The 18,763-nt window shown below is 41.1% G+C and overlaps 1 protein-coding gene across 2 annotated transcripts in view; it reads right to left on the reverse strand.

Annotated features, from left to right (window-relative positions):
• px (MAP7 domain-containing protein plexus) overlaps positions 1–18,763 on the reverse strand; it is a 52,901-nt gene that overhangs the window by 5,750 nt on the left and 28,388 nt on the right. For both annotated transcript variants that reach the window (XM_086903774.1, XM_086903773.1), the window contains exons 8-11: positions 3,908–4,158; positions 3,410–3,657; positions 3,178–3,330; positions 2,847–2,992 (exon numbers count right to left, since the gene is read on the reverse strand). In XM_086903774.1, coding sequence (XP_086759900.1) covers positions 2,847–2,992; positions 3,178–3,330; positions 3,410–3,657; positions 3,908–4,158 — 798 coding nt within the window. The remainder of the gene's footprint in view (positions 1–2,846; positions 2,993–3,177; positions 3,331–3,409; positions 3,658–3,907; positions 4,159–18,763) is intronic.

The raw sequence follows: 18,763 nt of genomic DNA on the forward strand, positions 1-18,763 counted from the left end.
AGGGAAAAGAAAAATAACGCGATCCAAGGTGGATGGATACGGAATACGATCGAGTGAGAATTCGTTCAACGAGTCAACGAGTCGTCTTTACGTGTATACTCGAACGATTCTGATCGCGCGTTCGAAAACGTATGTTTCGTGAAAAGACTTTGAATAGATGACGGGAGAGAGAAAAAAAAAAAAGAAAAAAAAAAGAAAGAAAACAAATTACAAATAGAATTTTTAAAAGTTAACGATCGTTCGTCTATTTTAACTTACCTGGCCGATCCAGTTAGTTTAGTCTTTCGTTACAGTGAGTAACAGAGATTGATGTATTTCAATTATTCGAAGTATTGGGGATGATTGCACAGTAGAACTTCAATGATAATTGGATAACATATTTGGTTCGATTATGCATTTCGATCGGTTCGATTGGGACGCTCGTATGAAAAAAAAAAAAACACTCGTATATATCGTACGTACAACAACGTAGGAAATTAGGTATTGGTCTGATCTGGTAACGACTGATCTCGCTGAATCTTCCCCAAAACTGTTTCAGAAAATGAATCGAGGGTCAAGAATTCCAAGTCAATCAGAATTTTGATCACGTTTTTTTTTTTTGCAATGTTTATTTTCAATTATAGTCCAAATATACATGTTTACATAATAAATTATATAAAAACGGTATAATTTTGATAAAAGAACATGTGTGACAGTTATATACATAGGTGGATCAAGTCAATAATAGGGTAGAATACGTTTGCTACAATTAAGAAAAATTATTTCAACACTGATCGTTTAATTGCAAATTTCTAAAACAGTTGCGGGAACTAACGCAAGAGTGCACTATGTTTCAGGAAAACGATACAAAATTGGCTTAATTAGTTAAGACTGATCTGTAAAACGGTTCATCGTTTCGCGTTTAAGTGTGATCGTTCGAGGCGAGACGAAATGTTTTTATCAGCGTTTTTATCAGCTGGTTGAAATGAAAGTGATGAAGAGAAAAAAAAAAAAAAAAAAAAGAAGGAAAGGAAAAAAGAAAAAGAGAAAAGAAAACGATGAAAAGGAAACGTGAACAAATATAATTCAACGAAACGAAGAAAACTGACAGAGAAAAAAAAAAAAAAAAAAAAAAAAAGAAATATATTTGTCAGCGATTAAACATTCATCGCATTCTTGTTTCAAATTATAATAATTACTTATAACAAACTTCGCGTATACGATAAAAAAAAAAAAAATGCAAATAAAATTGAATTTATCAAAGGAAAAAAAAAATTCACTTGTGAATGTGAACGAGAGAAAATAATAACGTTTATGTAACCATTACATATTGTTCTCGAACAAAAGTTCTCTCCATCTTGAAAAGATGAGGAAGATAAATTCTTTTCCATACAAGTCGTGCACTCTTATGTTGTTAAGTTTCGTCGTTAAAGACGTTACTAACTACAAAACGATTACCTACGTAATGAACGTGTCATTGTACATGAATAAGAGATTTCGTTTTTTTTTTTTCGAACACTACAAAAAATCATTTTGAAACATATATACTTCGAATACGATATAAATGGATATAAACGGCCGACCGAAGGCCGACTTATTCTTTCAACATGAAACAGAGAATTTGTCGCAATAAGTCGCCGATAAGTCTGACTTCGGTCTACGTGTAAAACGAAATTACTCGGAAAAAGTCGGGATGGTTGTCTCGGAAATGCGATTGCAACCTTGGAAAATGTTTAGGATAATCGGCGTACTTTCACTCTTTCAACTATGGCGAAGCGTTTGAACGGAGGTCCCACAAAGGTTCAAACCGTTACGTTTATTTTGAACGGTACTTTACTTTCGATTTAAAAAAAAAAAAGGGAAAAAAAAAAAAATTTCAACTTGAAAAACACAAAAGAAAAAAGGGGAAAGGAAGAGAAAAGAACAGAAAGGAAAAGAAAAGAAAAAAACAGAAAAAAAAATTAAACAAGAGAAATAAACAGAAGAAAAATTAAAAATTTGGAGGAACAATAAACATGAAGCCGAACAACTCGATGATCGAGTTATATGCTTTACTTAAAAAATATCGATCCTACCTTCATAAGAAACGATTAGCTATGACTATATTCTTCGATTATATCTAGATTAAAATTAGAAGCGTAGTATGTTTTTCTTTTTTTTTTTTTGTTTCGATTTCATTCACAGTCAGGTATGTATATACTATATATATATATATATATATATATATATATAGTCATATATATATATTCTGCAACGACTTCTCCTCGCTTCTTGCTTCATCTCGGTTCATCGCTTCATGATGAACCGTCGGTCGCACAGTACAGATCTATGTCAAATGTTACAGAGCATTCGACCAACGAACGATACTTCGTTGATGGTTTGATCGCTTGGCACCGATATTCAAACTAAAGTTGAGAACAAAGACGGGAGATCGTTTATCGTAGAATATTTTCCTAGAAAAGAATTTCAGGACGTACGGTGGTTCTTTCGTCGCGGCGTAATTTATTTCGACGTAATTGGTAACCAGAAAATTTCAAAAGGGGAAGATAAACACGAGAGAAAGAAAAAAAAAATGGAGAACGAGAGAGGTAATCGAAAATGACGATTGTTGGAAATCGTCGAACAGCGAGAGAAAAAGATAAAAGTCGAAGTAGTGTAGAATAGAATGTACGATATATACCACAATCGTATTAAAAAGTAAAAAGAAAAAAAAAAAAAAAAAAAAAGAAAGAAAAAAAAAGAAAAAAGAGAAATAAGGTTATTTCCGCGCGTAAGAGAAGCGACGGGACAGAAGAAGTCTCGTAATCGCTCGTAATCGATGATTTCTTTTTAATGAAAGGCAGTGGGGGGTGGAGCGACTCGCTCACCTGCAGTATCGGCGGATGCAGGTGCAGGCGCGGGTACCGGGGCGGCAGGAGCGGAATTTCGTGCCGCTCTTCTCCTCTCCTCCTCCTCGCGCAGCGCGGCTTGTTCCCGTGCTTGCCTCAGCCGATGCTCCTCCTCCAGTTTCAGTCTGAAACGAGAATTGTGGCACGATTAATAAAAGGAATGAGAGAAAGAGAGAGAGAGAGAGAGAGAGAGAGAGAGAGAGAGAGAGGGAGGGAGGGAGAAAGAGAAAAAAGTCTCTTGATCAAAGATTTTCGAGATACGGTGATATCGACAATATTTATCGAGTCAAGCATCAAGAGTTTCTCTTACCTCTCGTGCATCACGGGAGACATGAGTCCGAGGGACGCGGGCGGTAACATGTCCGGACTATATCTTAGTCCGTACAGAGGATACGAAGGTAACCCAGGAAATAATGGCGGTCTCAGCATTCCACACCGTTCCAAATACAACTGTTCCTCTAATCTGGTGATCGAGAACGAGACGTTTATTATTCGGTGAAAGAAGAGCATTCGCGAGAATGAATGATTACGTGATACGTTACCTATAAGCGTGTTGAAGGTGTGGCGGTGGATAGAGACCGTGATGATAAGGATTGTAGGCCGCGGGATCGAGGGCGAAAGCCGGTGGAGCATGGGCCGGATGATGCTCAGGCCGGTACGGTTGAAAACCGGATCGGGCCAGCAATTCGGAAGCAGCAGCGGTTACGCTATGTTTGCTGGTATCCGCGGGCCTCGCAGTCGTGTACAACGAGGGAATTTCTTCTGGTCTTCTCTCGTGTGTGGATCGTTCCTAAAAAAAATTCACGTTTCCTTGTTCTATAATAGTTCCTTTTTTATCGGCCGTCGATAATGTTATCGGCTGACATTTTGAGTGAGAAACGAAAAAAGGGAAGGAGACTACCGCTATGTTTTTATTGATCGAAACAGGTTCGATGAATTTAAAGAGAAAGGCAGGAAAAGGAAGAAGGAAAAATAAAGGTGAAAGCAAGAAGAAAAAGAAAAAGATGGAAGAGGATCGGTCGGTAATGGCGATTACTCACCTTGGCAGGGGAAGGACCTCTAACCAGAGGAGGTGGGGCTCGATTTTTGGGACTCGCGCGAGGTTCTTCTTCCTGAGGTGCCGGCCCTGCCTGTTTAGCCAGGTTTCTCAGAGCGGCGGCAAAACTTCTGCTATTTTGTTGGCCACCTGGACCAGGACCAGGGGTATGACCCTGAGGTAACACGCCAGAACTGGGTCTATGAGATTTGCTGATCGTGGTAGGTTGCGCTTTGGTGCTGGCAGGCTGAAGACCTGAAACAAATCGAGAAAGAATTCGATCAGAAGCTATTTCGCATATGCATTTCTATATATTCATAATATCTTTTATAAAGTATTGTTTGTGTTTAATGTTACGCGAAAATTATTAATTAAACGCGAATGACGAAATATAGAAAAATGAAAAGAAAGAATCGAGATTGTTTAAAAATAAATGAAATCAATATGTGATAATGTCATTAATGATATTAATTTCTCACGTTTTAGTAATTTTAATAAAACTGATCATTCAAAAGAGTCAAAGTTCTCAGACGTATGAATGTAATTAAAATAAAGTATACGATAGAGATAAAAATGGCGATATGATAAACAAATCAACTCTTTTTATTACAACGTTATTCAAATCGTCAATCGATTTGAATTTTTTTCTCTATACTTCAATAAAACAAGAAATTTTCCTATTTAATTTACAAACGACCTTGTTCATTTTAATTTTAACTCTTTTTCCTTTTTTTTCCCTTTTTTTTTTTTTTTTTTTTAATTCGAAGAAGACGATAATTATAAAAAGACAAGTTTCAAACAAACGATAATAAAGTATCATTCGAACTTGCTTAGAAATTAATTATTTTCTATGACTACGCAAGGAACATTAATTGCAGCTTTTATCCGTTATAATTGAACAGCAGACAATCGACGATACCTCAGCAATTCGAACGATTAATTCTACCATTTTCGTCGCGCGGTATATAGTTACATACTCCATCCTTTTCGATCGCTCAACACGCAACGATATCGCCCTCCCCCCTCCCGCTTTTCATCCGGCGGAAGGAAGGGAGAGCGGGGTTCTTCGATCTTTGAAGCTGTTTGCGCGCGATACGAATCTGAAATTCCACGGAGAACCCGTTGAAAAGAGTAAGCGGCTCGGAAGAGCTTTCAAACCAGATCGATCTTCATCGAAAAGACGCCAAAGCGCCAACTCATTCTTCCGCCTTTTCTTCTTCCTTTTTTTTTTTTTTTTTTTTTGCCTCTTCATTTTCTCTCTTTCTTTTTTCTTTCCTTTTTTGTCTTTTTATAAATCAAGGATGAGCCAGGACACCCGTTGGCACCCGGCTGGTGATCCTTTGTCCAGAACGGCGGTTGCGAGTGGCGCGCTCGTGCGCGGCTGCGCGCGAAAAAGCCTCCCCACTCTCTTTCTCCCTCCTCCCCCCTCTTTCCCCTCTTCACCAGATTAAAACGAGAAAATAACAGAACGAGAGAATACCCGATGGCTCTCTGACGCGGTGATTCCAAGGATGGTTTCCACCCTCCATTCAATTCCTCGTCACCAGAGCGCACACATCTTCGCTTCCTCTCGACGGACACGCGACTCTTCTCTCTCTCTCTCTCTCTCTCTCTCTCTCTCCCCTCCCTTTTCCTTTTCCCCTACTGTGTTTCAAACAGAGTCGGCTTCGGGACGCGATTTCTTTTCCATTCTTTTACCACGGATCGCATATCCCCACCCTTGCCGACTTAATAACCTCTCTTCCTCCCCTTCAACCGTGCTATCCCCTTCCTTGCGTCGCTTTTCAATTCACCATTCTTAAGGAGAATAAAGACGATAGCGGAAGGCAAATCGCGTTATTAGATTTTCCGTTCGATCGAGAAACGAATCTTTAAAAATTTTATCAATAAATAGGAGAGGCAAAATTTTTGAAACAACTGAAACTTTTTTTTTTTCCTTTTTTTTCAAATCCTTCCTTCAATTCGATTTTCAATTCGCTATTCGAAAGATTAAACGTTACTAGATTCTTTTACTACGTTTTACCTTCGATCGAAACAAGATTTTGTTTTCTCCATGCCTAATTTTTCCTTCGAAAAAATTTAATAACACGATTTTCAATTAATCCGTTTTTCCAATTAATTCGATGGACAATGAAGAGACGATCGGTGGAGGAACTAGATTTTAGAACTAGATTATGTTACTAGATTTTTTTTCGTTCGATCGAAACGAGTTTCTAAAATTGTTTAAACTTAAAGGAGCAAAATTTCGTCGAAGATCAGTACAAACAAGATTTCTTTTTCTCCATGCCCAATTTTTCTTTCCAAAAAATTTAATAACACGATTTTCAATTAATTCGCCAATTCGATGAATAATGAAGAGACGATCGATGGAGGAACTAGATTTTAGAACTAGATTATGTTACTAGATTCTTTTTCGTTCGATCGAAACGAGCCTCTAAAAATTTCCTAAACACAGGTGCAGAAAGATTTTTTTTCTCCATGGAAAGCAGAAGGAGGGATTGGATCGAGTAGGAAGGAAAAGGAGAGAGAGAGAGAAACGTGCGTGGATGGTTCTCCCCCGTAAGCTCGATGGAGGCGCGAGAGGGGATCGAAGGGAGTGAAGGGAAAACGACATTCGCAAGGGTGGGTTGACTCGACGTCGGAAGCACAAGGATTCCAGCGAGTGGAAAGGGTGTAGGGGGTGGTGTTAAGCGGCTTACAGTCTGTTACCATGGTAACGCCACACCACTAAGACAGGAAGAGGCTGAATTCAACCCGCTACAGTCCCACTGTGACTCTTCTCCTCCTTCTACATTCTATATCCACTCATCGTGCATCCTGCGGAGGAACGAGGGAGAAAACGACGTGCAGGGCACGATACCAACGGCCACGGATTACGCCACTAACTCTGTTCCTTCATGTTTCCAAAGTGTTTTCACCAATCTCCACGAGCTTGTCCATCGAAATTGATCTCGATTCGTCAATCTCTCTTCTCTTAAGGCTTTGCCTTCTTTTTTTTAATCGTCGCTTAAACGGCAGTTAAACGTTTAATTTGGTTAGTCGTTTGATTGGACACGATCCTAGACAAAAATAAAAGTCTAGAATATTATCGAGTATGTTTTCGAGTTTCAAATAATGCGTTAAATTTCGGATATACAATAGACTTGCGTGTAATTCTGTATGAAAAGGCTAGGAAATTTTTCGAGTTTTGATTATAATTTAAAAGTAAAAATTTTGTTAAACTATTTTTTTTTTTCAATTTGATAGAACGTGGAAAATAAAAGTAGAAATTTCAAATATTTTTTTTTCCATTCCAAATATGTTATTTTATTCGTGTTATACGAGAATTTTTCTCGTATAACACGAGATTTCTTGTAATACATAAAGTATTAAGCATTATATATCGCTGAAGCAAAATTTTTGAAATTTGTTATTTCGAGAATTTTTTAAATTCAAATCATTTTTGGAAATAATACAATGGCCTCGAATACTATACTATGTAAATTCACGACAGCAATTTAAAAAAATAAAATAACGATCAACTTGAGGCAATGTACAAATTTATAAATATGGAAAATTAATAAATTATCCGGACTAAATTTATAAAGGATCGATCGTTATATGTTCTCGCGGAGAATCGATATAACGCTACAGCCCTGTTTTTTATGCTTTATTTCAAAAATCGTTCTGTGAAAAATAATTGATGATTTTCGACGAAATCGAAAATCACAAATTTGAATCAAAAATTCGCGTCGGTAAATCAGACTCTTTGTATTACACTTGTTTGTTCACATTGGAAACATTTTAAAATTCGAATCACGTAAATATCCAAGTAATTAATTTATTTTCAAGAAGAAAAAAATGGAAAAGGATAAAAATGATATGCAATTTTTGGATCATTTTTCTCTGATAGTAGACGAGGGGGAATACGAAATACCTTTTTTTTTTCTCTCGGTCGAAAGACGATAAACAACAGGTGGGAACATTGTCGTTTTATCACACCGTGAAAATCGTGGGGCGTATGAAGTAACGGAGGAAATATTTGTTTTATAAACGCGTAGAACAAAATTCAGACGCACAGAAATCCTCTTTCTCTCGCGATATCCATCGGTTTTCAGCTCGCGATAAACAAACCGTGACAAGCAGAGCGTGGAGCTACGAGGAGACTCGTTAATTTCTCTCAACGTTTCTTTCTTCTCAACTTAATGTCTTCGAAGAAAAGAAACTTCAAGTATACACGTTGCAAAAAAAACATTAGATATAACATTAATTTTAATTAAATAAGGAGAACGTGTGGCTTTCGAATCTTCGTCTGTTTGAGAAAATATCTTATAATAAAAATCAATTGAGTGTTTTCTCTCCTTTTCTCTTTTTCAATCGACAAACTTTCGACCGGTTTATGTTCGTCCGTTTTCACCGAATCCAAAAACAATTCCAAAATTCCGCGACGAGTGAACCGATCATTACGTTTTTATCAACAAATCGAACGTGGAACATCGATGGAAAGAAGAAGGGAATAAAGAAATGAGTGGGCGAAATTTCCGAGGAGTTCGAAATTAAAATTCGAACGAGGCATATACGCGTACACACGTTCGTACGACTTTACGTTCCATTCGAATATCTTTGGCGTCGTAAATTCCGAGCAATACGCACGCATTACACCGACGTCGATGCACACGACGGATACGCGCATATGTATAAGGGGATACCGGGAAATGGAGGTGGAACGGAAAAAGAGAACGCATCGGAAGAGAGGGAGCACGGTAACCGAGCAAACCGCTCGATATTAAAACGCTGGAAAGAAAAAAACCACGATCTGTCATCTTACCTAAGGGATAAATTTCGCTTTCCCCGTGTTCGTTTTCTCGAAATTTTCTTCGCCGCGTGGAAACACTTTCGTTGCTTCCTTGGGGCCAAAAGGCAACGAGGGTAGAAAGGGGAAAAAAAAAGGAGAAGGAAGGGGAAGGGGAAGGAAGGGGAAGAGAGGGGCAGGCAACCACCGGCAGGCTTCGTGTCAGATCGTGGTTGACCTTTTCCCGCTCCTGACTCCTCGTTTCCCTTCTGGTTCGGTCGCGGGAAGCCAAGTTCCGCGTGAAAAATCAATGGCGGAAGGACCGTCGTCGCGACAAATTATGGAGAAGGGAAACGACCTGTCTGTGTAGCGAACAACCGAAACCATGGGTCGTCGAGAAAATGTACGAAGCTAAATGTGAACGAGGTTAAAAGGAGAAGAAAAAGAAGAAACACGGTTGGAATAGTTCAGTTTTTGATGGATCAAGTATCGTTGAAGGAAAAAAACGTTGCGCATACACTGAGCGACGGCACAGAAGCAAGAGATATCTTTCGCTATGATCTATCCCCACTCTTAATACTTTTGGACACTACGCGTTCTTGGCTCTTCACATTACATTACTATAGGAGATTTTCCTTGAATATTCATAATCGTGAATTGATGAAGATATAATTATTTTCAATTACGAAATGAGAGATAGCATCTCATCGTTTGAATAGATCTTATCGACTTTTTTTACATTACAATCGGATTAGCGTCTATGTTGACAAATAGCACACGCTAGAAGCAAAATATGCGAAAATAAGCGTTTTGCTTTGACCATTTTGAATCAACATTCCTTACGCAGGACTTTTTTCCAGCGGTGAACAGCAGTAGGTTTTAACTATTGCTTTGCTCGAGTTAGAAAGCACCGTTCCCTTTTGTTCGTGAACGGTGCTTTGTGCGGTTGCGAACAATCGACAACGAAGGTAGTCGTTCATTCATCTCCCACCACTCCATTTCTCTTGAACAGAAACCGCTGATCCACCACCCCTCCTGTATTTTTGTGTTGCTGTGAGGCGCGTGTAAATTGCAGCTTTTACAAAGGGTTGCCACACGCAGTTAGATCAACATCTGTCGCATGACCGGTACGAATGGGCATCGATTCCCCACTCGCGTGAAATCGAGGTCGGAGGGACGCAGCGTCATCAAACTACCTGTGTTACCGATCGGTTTGTTACCGACTCTCGGAAATAATACGCGCCTTTTTATCCACCCGGTCAAATCCTTTTTTTTGGAAGTTGCACAATTGATTCATCGATCGTACATTCATTTCGACTCTATCGTATTTTCACCGTCACGATAACGTTGACAAAAATGTATCGAATAAACGTTAACCATTTTACCTCTGCACTCTGTTTCGATTAAAGCATTCGATCGTTCGCATTTCAGTTTCGTGGAATGATATCGGTGTAAAATCGGCGCGTATTGGTTTCCGCTGCGTTTTCACGCGAGAACAATCAGCCATTTCCAATATATTTCGAAGAAGGGAAAAAAAAAAGAGTTGGTAAAATTTTCGTTCGAATAACCGAACGAGCTGGAAATTCGGCCCACCCTTACGAGTCCCTTGACATTTTGCCAAGCACCCCCATTGAATCACCATATAAACGACTCGGGGGCTCGCGAGCTCAACCACCCCTGATCCGCCCTAACCTCAAATATACGTTTCATTTTAGTACGGTCGTACCGTACCACTCTAACCCATGATCATGGGCGTCGAACTTCCATTCTCTCTATTTTCCACGCACCTCGTCAAAGACAAAGACCTGTCGGATTCGTCGAACGAGAATTATTACGACTCGTATAATTTAAGGTACGCTGTGTAAACGAATGAAAAACGTTGAAAGAAAAAAAAAAGGAGAGAGAGAAATGGAAGAAAGAAAATGTAATTTTTTTTCTTTACACTCTGGAATGACTCAACGTTGCTTGCATAATTTTCTCTTAATTTTTATCCCGAACGAACGTTTTTCGATAAATCGGAAACGTTGACTCGATGCTGGAAAAATCAAGATTCTATACAAGATTGGAAACATAAGAAAAAAAAAAAAAAAATAGAAGCGGCGCCAATGCGATGCGATCTGTTCACCCTCGATGATGGTGAGAGCGCGGTAGTCCCAAGGGAACCTCTGAGATTTCGCGTCGTCGCAATTCGTTCCTTTTTTCGTAAGGTGTTCTTTCGAATTTTCATATTAATTCGTTAGACCGTGAAACGTGACGAGAATCTCTGATTCAATAATCATTTTTGATTTGCGATTTACTCTTCCAAACTCTTCAAAAATTCGCTTAATCGAAAAAAGGAAAAAAAAAGAAAGAAATTGAAATTTAACCAGACTTCGATCAGAGAAAAACGTTCGAATCGAGTCGTGAAATGAAAACGAGACGTAGCAGCGCGAGTGATCGCGTTCTTTCGTTCGTTCGAACGGTGTCAAACGTTTGTCCCCGACCCGCATAGCGTCGCTCGAGTGACAACCCTCCCCCCTTCCCTCCCTCCCTGCCTCTTTCTCGTTGCCCACCGAGCATCGACGACACTACCACACCCTGCCGGTCGCTCGTTGTCGAATAAATTCCCCGAGGTAAATAGTAAAATGAAATCTGCACCGGCACTCGGCCGCCGTGAAAACACAGCCCCTCATTAATTCCGACCGCCGCTATAAAACCCCGGAACAGCGGAACACATCGAGTGTAGACTAGTCTCCAACCCTTTTCATCCTATCTCTCTCTCTCTCTCTTTCTCTCTCTTCTCCCCGCGTCCCTCTCTCCACTCTGCACCCTCCTTCCCTTTTTCCACGGCCACCACTGGCAATACGGTGAGAGGAGAACCGTGCTATACACCACCCTCGACCACGTATAAAAGCCACGTATTCAATTACCCGGCATCGACCGGTCGAATAACGAATGTGCACGCCATGGAAAATATTCCCCGTCTGTTTTTGCACGTATATACCGTGTTAAGCTCGTGCCACTGCCCCTTTCGTCAATCGCGCGCGATCCCGCGTGTTTGCGAAGATTTCGACTTTCGCCGCGTGGCGGAGACACGGACGCTGATGTCTAAGGTCGTCCGAGATATTTACCAACAAGTCTTATCTGAGAGGATGAAATGGAATCCCTCTGTTTTTGCCAATTTGGAAGAAGGGGGGATCGAGCGTGAGGCAGTAGTATGGTCGACTCCCGAGTCGCGTTAATCGTCGATGCTTCGAGAATATCCAGCAACTACTTGTGTCCAGCGACGGGGAAAATTTAATAGTTGAAGTTAAAGAATAAAGTATACTTCGATAATTTAATAATCGTTCAAAACGTAATAATAATCACGAATAGTTGTGTATAACGGCCGAGGTTATATTCAAAACATTATATTCACAACATTTTAACCTTTTGCACTCGCATGTCGCTTTATAATTCTATATTTTATTATTATACATATATTTACTAATATATATATATATATATATATATATATATAATTACATTTTAGGGACTGTTGTTACTTGATTGGTGACCTTGTTAAATATAAATACGAGTGCAAAGTAATGTCAATAAGTAATTAATTTAAAAAAAAGTAAACTTTATTCGAAATCTTTAACCTTTAAGCTACTTTTTCAACTCTGCTTGCGCCTCTCCCTCCCTTCCTTCCTTGGCCCATCTGTTACCTTCCCCCCTCCCTTCAACCAACGAACACAAGTGTTCGTTTCCACTCTCGTGACTCGGTTAAGTAATTCGTCGTGCGTGCGTATATATTCGTGTGCCACGAAATCATCGAAGGAAGGATGAGGAGATCCGGTAAAGCCGGTTATATCCTCGTCTCAGGGACGAAAATAGATACCTGTTGGAGATCATCGATCCTCCAATTCTTGCCAATTAATTAAAATCGTGGGATAAATTCGTTCCTCAAGTTGGTTCGCGAAGGTGACGTAATAATCGTTTATTTTCCTTCGTTTGTTCTCCTCTCCCTCCGGATTCGTTCATTGGTCAAATGTAATCCGAGTGATTCGAGTGGAAATCAATTTCGACCCAGTTTCACCGCGATATTAAACGGTCGATCGGTTCTCGGCCACGTTGCTCGGATGGAGGAGGCCATCTTTTTTTCTTCTCTCGTATCGTTTCGAGGAGCAGGATTAAAAGGAGAGAAACTGTTCCAAGATGGACGATTCCTTCCCCCCTCCCCTCCCTCCTCCCCAAAGTTTTGATTTTCTTCGTTGACGAATGACGTAGCGTAGTTAGAGAGAGGGAAGAATCTAGGAAGTGTGTGGATGAAAGGGAAGCGGAAAAGGGGGAGTTTAATTTTTCGCTCGCCAGGTTTCGCGTGAATTTTCATTCCATTTCGCGCTACCTTTTGCCCAGCTTCATTCTCATTGCGATCCACGAAGAAGAAGAAGAAGAAGAAGAAGAAGAAATCCTCGCCATTGACACCCCCTTGTGCCGAAGAGAAACTATTTTAATTATCCAATATATTCGATTATCAAAATACGTGTGCCGAGGTAATGGAAACAATGATACGTGTACAGGGTGTCCCCAGATCGAACGATCAAACTGCACACCGACATGTTGAAATATTGGAGAAGAATTGCGATAAAAATATATGAAACTAGGCAAGAACAAATAATGCACTCATTGAATTAAAGCGAAGCAAAGATGAAATTGAGGAGAGTGATAAAATTCAGTTTCACCTAGGGTGTCAAGCTTGCATTCGTATTTCGAAACATAAATTTCTTTTCGATGGGCATTGTGATAATAACATCCTTTCCCCATTTTTATTCAGAAGAACATAGAGTAGGTGCAGTTTGGACACCCTGTACGTGTACGCTCGACGAAGAGAAACTCTTAAGAAACCTCAATTTTAATACTCATCAAAATTCCTCGTACGATATAAAATATAAAATATATCCTCGACGAAGAGAAACGATACGAATATTCCAAGGTATTCGCGCGTGATAAGGCTAGAAGAAAAATCCGAGTTTCGAAATATCCTCAAAAATATTCAAATTAATAATAATAATAAAAATTAAAAATAATAATAAAAAAAAAAAAAAAAAAAAAGCAAGGTACATAACACACGGCACGCGCAGCAACAACTGCGAAGAGATCGGCAGATCGAGAGCGGAACGACACGTGCTAATGATACGTGTCGAACGCGTGGAAAAGATACACGTGGTATTTGTTACGCGTGTTTGATCGGTGAATCGTTTTGCAGTGGCACGTTTAATCCTGGGGCCACGTCGATATCCGGTCAATCCGTTGTAAACGCGCGCTCCTGTCCTCGCGGATCTCACCCACGGTAGGAGGGAGCGGGAGGGAGGGAAGGAGGGAGGGAGAGGAGAGGAGAGAGCCGCCGACGCTTCGCCCGAATCGATAAACGGGGACTCGAAGCGGAAACAGCGCGGCCCTTTGGAAATTCGATTCCTTCGGAAAAATCCTCTCGCGCGGCAACAACGCCGATCTCCGCCGATGAACGGAGGGGGGGGGGGACAAATCGGATTTTAACCGAGCACCCAAGGATTCGATCCGTGTGTCGCGTGTGAAAACAACGAGTAGTTTGTAATTCGAAATGACCGGATATTAAACGCGATAAACACAATGGTTGGGAGAATGGGGCCGGTATTAATAGAATTCTCCTCGTCCGATGGAACGCGATTTGCGTGGCCGGTGATCGTGTGTAACGTTACCGAACCAACGAGTCGATGCTCGTTAACGATGGTTCACCGAATACGGATAGGGCGGTTGATTCGCGTGAAAGCTGTGGGTGGGTGGAGGGAGGGGGCAGGGACTAGGGAGAAAGCGGGAAACAGGGGGCTAAATACACGCAAAACCTTTGAAACCGGCACGAATCCGATAGAATCGATAACTTTGTTCGTTTGCCCGCTCGTTACGGGTTAATCCTTCCCGATATATATTCCGAAAAGAAAACGTTTGTTTCATTATTCCCGATTCCCCGTTGTCGTCGGCCGCCTTCCTATTTTCCATGCAATCGTCACGAATTTTCGATTGAATGGACGAAAATAATAATAATAACAATAACAATAATAATAATAATAATAATAATAATAATAATGATAATGATAATGATAATAGTAATAATAATAATAATAATAATGGAAAAAATGTTCGTGTTTCGAGCATACGTGCACGACGCGAGATTTCACTAGCGAGTGAACCGTGCTCGTTTGTTAAACTCAACGACGAGGATTCTTCCGCTTTTGCCGTTAATAACGCGGCACGGCTCTTGTTCGGCGTCGAGTTGCAAGCCAAGTTCTTTTTTTAACCTCGAACCAGCTCCTCCACCCGGTCTCTTTGAACGTCACTCCACTCCCCGACAAATGCACCGGGTAAACAGTTCGCGCGTCGTATTCATTAGAGAAGTTGAGGCCGAGGCGGTCGGTCGCGGAGGTCGAAGAGCGACGACAACGGTGACAAGGGTCGGTGTGTTTCATTTCCGCACGAGGGAGCGAGTCGGAACCGGATCGAGTCTCGTCTCTCTTTTCCGATAGGGCCATCACGAATCGTCGTGGTGCCACCGTTTATACCTATCTCCCCTCCCACCACCATCGCGAGGAGCTTTCGAGTTTTAAGCGTCCTCTTCTTCCCTTCCTCCTCCTCCTCCTCCTGCTCTTTCATCGGCTCGTCCTACCTCACCTCCTCCTCCTCCTCCTACCGCCACCTTCGCCCTCTCGACTAGCAGCATCCGGCACACCCTCCGCCGTCTCTTTATTCGGCAAAGAGGGTTGCACCAACGGGGGTAGCAGTTGCGAAACTAGTTGCCCGGCTTTAAACTCTGCTCGTGCTCTCTTTCACTCTCCAACTCCTGAATGAGTGAGTGAGAGAGAGAGAGAGAGAGAGAGACTTGGTGGCAGCAGCCAGCGCAGGGTAGTTGGAGAGGATCGAGAGGGCAATATGTTTCTGAGAAGCCCCCAATTTCCTTCGTACAAGCGACCCCCTTTTCGGGAATAGAAACGGGGAATGAGAACGAGAACGGAAACGGTACGTTCTTACACAACGATCCACTCTCCTTCCGCGTATATAACGAAAAGTTTCGCGTATATCCCCCTTTCTTTCGATAACGTATTTCGAATATATGCGTTTCGAGAACTTGCGAGTTGGCAAAGGGAGAGGAAGGAAGAAAAGAAGGAAAAAAGAAAGGAAGAAAGTTGAGATGTCGATTCCTTTTTCAGAATAGTTAATTTTAGGAAACACCACAAATTCTTCGTGTTTCGGCCTAAAAAAGTAAAGTTAATCCCAAAATTATTCGATTTTCAAGATCGAAGAAATTTAAAGAGCGTTTTATCGTGGTTGTTTCCTTCCAATTATCCAAAGTGATCAAATATTTAGAACCGTGATGTCACCACCATTAATTAATATTAACGAGGCAGAGAGCGAGGTCGAAAGGATGAATCGACCTACTCCCTCGAGTTATAACGGCCGGAGGATATAGAAGATGAGCTAGATTATCCTATCGAAACCTCTTACCTATCTCCGCTAGATACTCGTGTATATTTATAAAACGGTTGCGCTTCGTTGTATAATATCAATGCGCTGCTACGATGCTTTCAACGGTGCCAATTTCTGCAAACTCATTTTTTTCCATCGATTTTTTCCTTTGGAAAGGATTCAATTGAAATCAATAGAGCAGCCAACAAAGACGACGACGTGGTAACCGCATGAAGGGAAAAGTTCCAGTCCAGCAACGTGGTGTCAGCACTCGCGCCCGTTTATCTCGATCGAATCGCCGAGTGGACGAACGCTCTCTCGATCGGTAAAAAAGAAATACGAGACCAGTCGATGCTCTTCTCCGACCGACTGATAACAAAGTCAACGCGAAATAAAGGATCGTTCGAGAGCGACTCGAGACAAGCGAAATAGACGATTTCGACCTCTCTCTCTCTCTCTCTCTCTCTCTCTCTCTCTCTCTCTGTCTCTCCTTTATTTCTCCTTATTTCTTTTTCTGCGAGACAAGAACGTGACCTCGACTTTTGACAACAAACAAATCGCCGGTTAAGACATACGGAGGAAACTTAATTATGAAAGCTCGAGATACTTTTTTTACGGTTCCAATTTTACAAATTTCTCGAGAAAGTCGACTGAACTTTGCAAGTTGGATCCGTAACCGCGATCAACTTTTTCCATCCTCTTATTATTTATTCGGCAGCCCAGACCAAGTTTTGCACGGCTTCTGGACGGTAAAGGTAAAGGTAAACAGCGAAGAGGAGGAGGAGGAGAAAGCTCGTTTCTCTATCTTAACTCCGTCTCCCCCCCCCCTCCCGCCCCGTCTTCCGCTGTTTCTCCGCGAAAACTTGGTCGGAAAGTATACGTAACGCGCGATAAACTTGAAGAGGACGAAGATTAACGGGCACGAGAACTTTTCACGCCGAGTGTACACATTACCGAGGATCGGCCACAGCAAAAGTGGTAAAGTTCCTCCGCTTTCGACTGACCTCTTTCTTTCAAACGAATTTCTTCCACAATTAGACATCCTTCCTTGTATCTTTGGCGATCATTTTGTCATATTCGTTTGATTCACGAGAAGAGATCGGGATGGAAAATACGTGCAGAGATCGTAAGTTGGCGAACATTCACTCAAATTAAACGGCACAGGAGTAAAACGTTTACGCTTCTAACTCTACCTAATCCCCTCTATACTCATCTGCATAAAATTTTCATATCTGCGGGGAATACGTGAAACCGCGATGTAAATTAAATTTTTGTATAGACGTTTTTAGTTTTTAGATTCCTTTTAAAATTATATTCCTACTTTTTCTTGAAATATCTAACATTATTCGTACGAATTATGTTATGTAACAAAACTATTTGTCACGTCAATTGTCAGGATTGATTCGAAATTGTTAAAATATGTAGCAAAAAAAAAATATATATATATATATATATATATATATATATAAAAGTTTAAACTCGTTCTATAATGTGAAAGAACAGTTCTAGTTTAAAGTATTCTACCTACCTACGCCAATGCATCCGTCACTCTTTATCGCTTTATCTCATTCTATTTCGAAGCTTCTTTCCCACGCGACTTTTGTCACGCGATTCATTTGTAGACGAGATACGGATACAGTCAAAAATGAGACTCGACGAGGCGGTGTAATTAATCTGGTTCAACTTACGATCTTCGTATTTACACGCAACACTTTTTTTCTTCTTCTAGAAAAAGGAATAAAGAAAATCCATTCGATAAAACGTAGCAAAGAATTTTAACTTCTACTCGACTCGGCTCTCCTCGGAGAAACATCTACTTTCAAGAGCTATTCTTAATAAAGGATCGAGTCGAGTCATCCGTTGCCTCGACCGAGGCGGGTATCCACTACGACCATTTCCAAGTCTCACCGCTCTCTTTCTCTCTGTTATATTCCTTCCTTTCCCCTCCCGCGGCTTTCTCGTTCACGGAAAAGAGTAGTAGAAGCGGCAGAAGCGGCACAGTTGCTCCGCCACCGTTGGGGAACGACGTGAATCGAGATTTAAAAGCTGCATTTTCCGTTAAAAAAAAAAAAAAAAAGAAGAAAAAAAGAAAAAACCTCGGCTGGCTAAAGCGAGGAAAAGGACGTTTGCGATCCTTTTCAAGCGCAAAGATAGAGACGCTCGGTTGGTTCGCTGATGGGAAGAAAAGAGAACGAGAAAGACAGACAGACAGAGGGAGAGAGAGAGAGAGAAAGAGAGGGGGCACGAGTGTAAGAAAGAGGGAAGCGCTTTAATCACTCGTCGCTCGGAAAACACATTTATCTGGAAATCCTTGGCACCGAAAAGAAATCCCCGGCATTTATTCCCGCGTCGTGTTTCAACCTGCCACGAGAGAATCGTTCGAATTCTTTCGAAACGTCCACACGCCGTGTCCTTTTCCACACCGTTGAGAAATTTGAATATCCTCACTCCTCTCGCGCCTAGATAGATAATTTTTCGCGCATCCAGTCGAAAATCGTAAAAATTCCATTTGAAATTCGTCTTCTCGACCGACGACAAACCACTCACTCGAGCACCCTCCTCCCCTCCCGCTCGTTCGAATCGAGGGAATTGGAATGAACGGAGAAAAGGATGGATGAAAGGAGAAGGGAG

This window comes from Apis florea, unplaced genomic scaffold (assembly GCF_048593485.1).
Source record: "Apis florea isolate Af1SG1 unplaced genomic scaffold, ASM4859348v1 contig_2293_pilon, whole genome shotgun sequence".
In the NCBI taxonomy this organism is placed as follows: domain Eukaryota; kingdom Metazoa; phylum Arthropoda; class Insecta; order Hymenoptera; family Apidae; genus Apis; species Apis florea.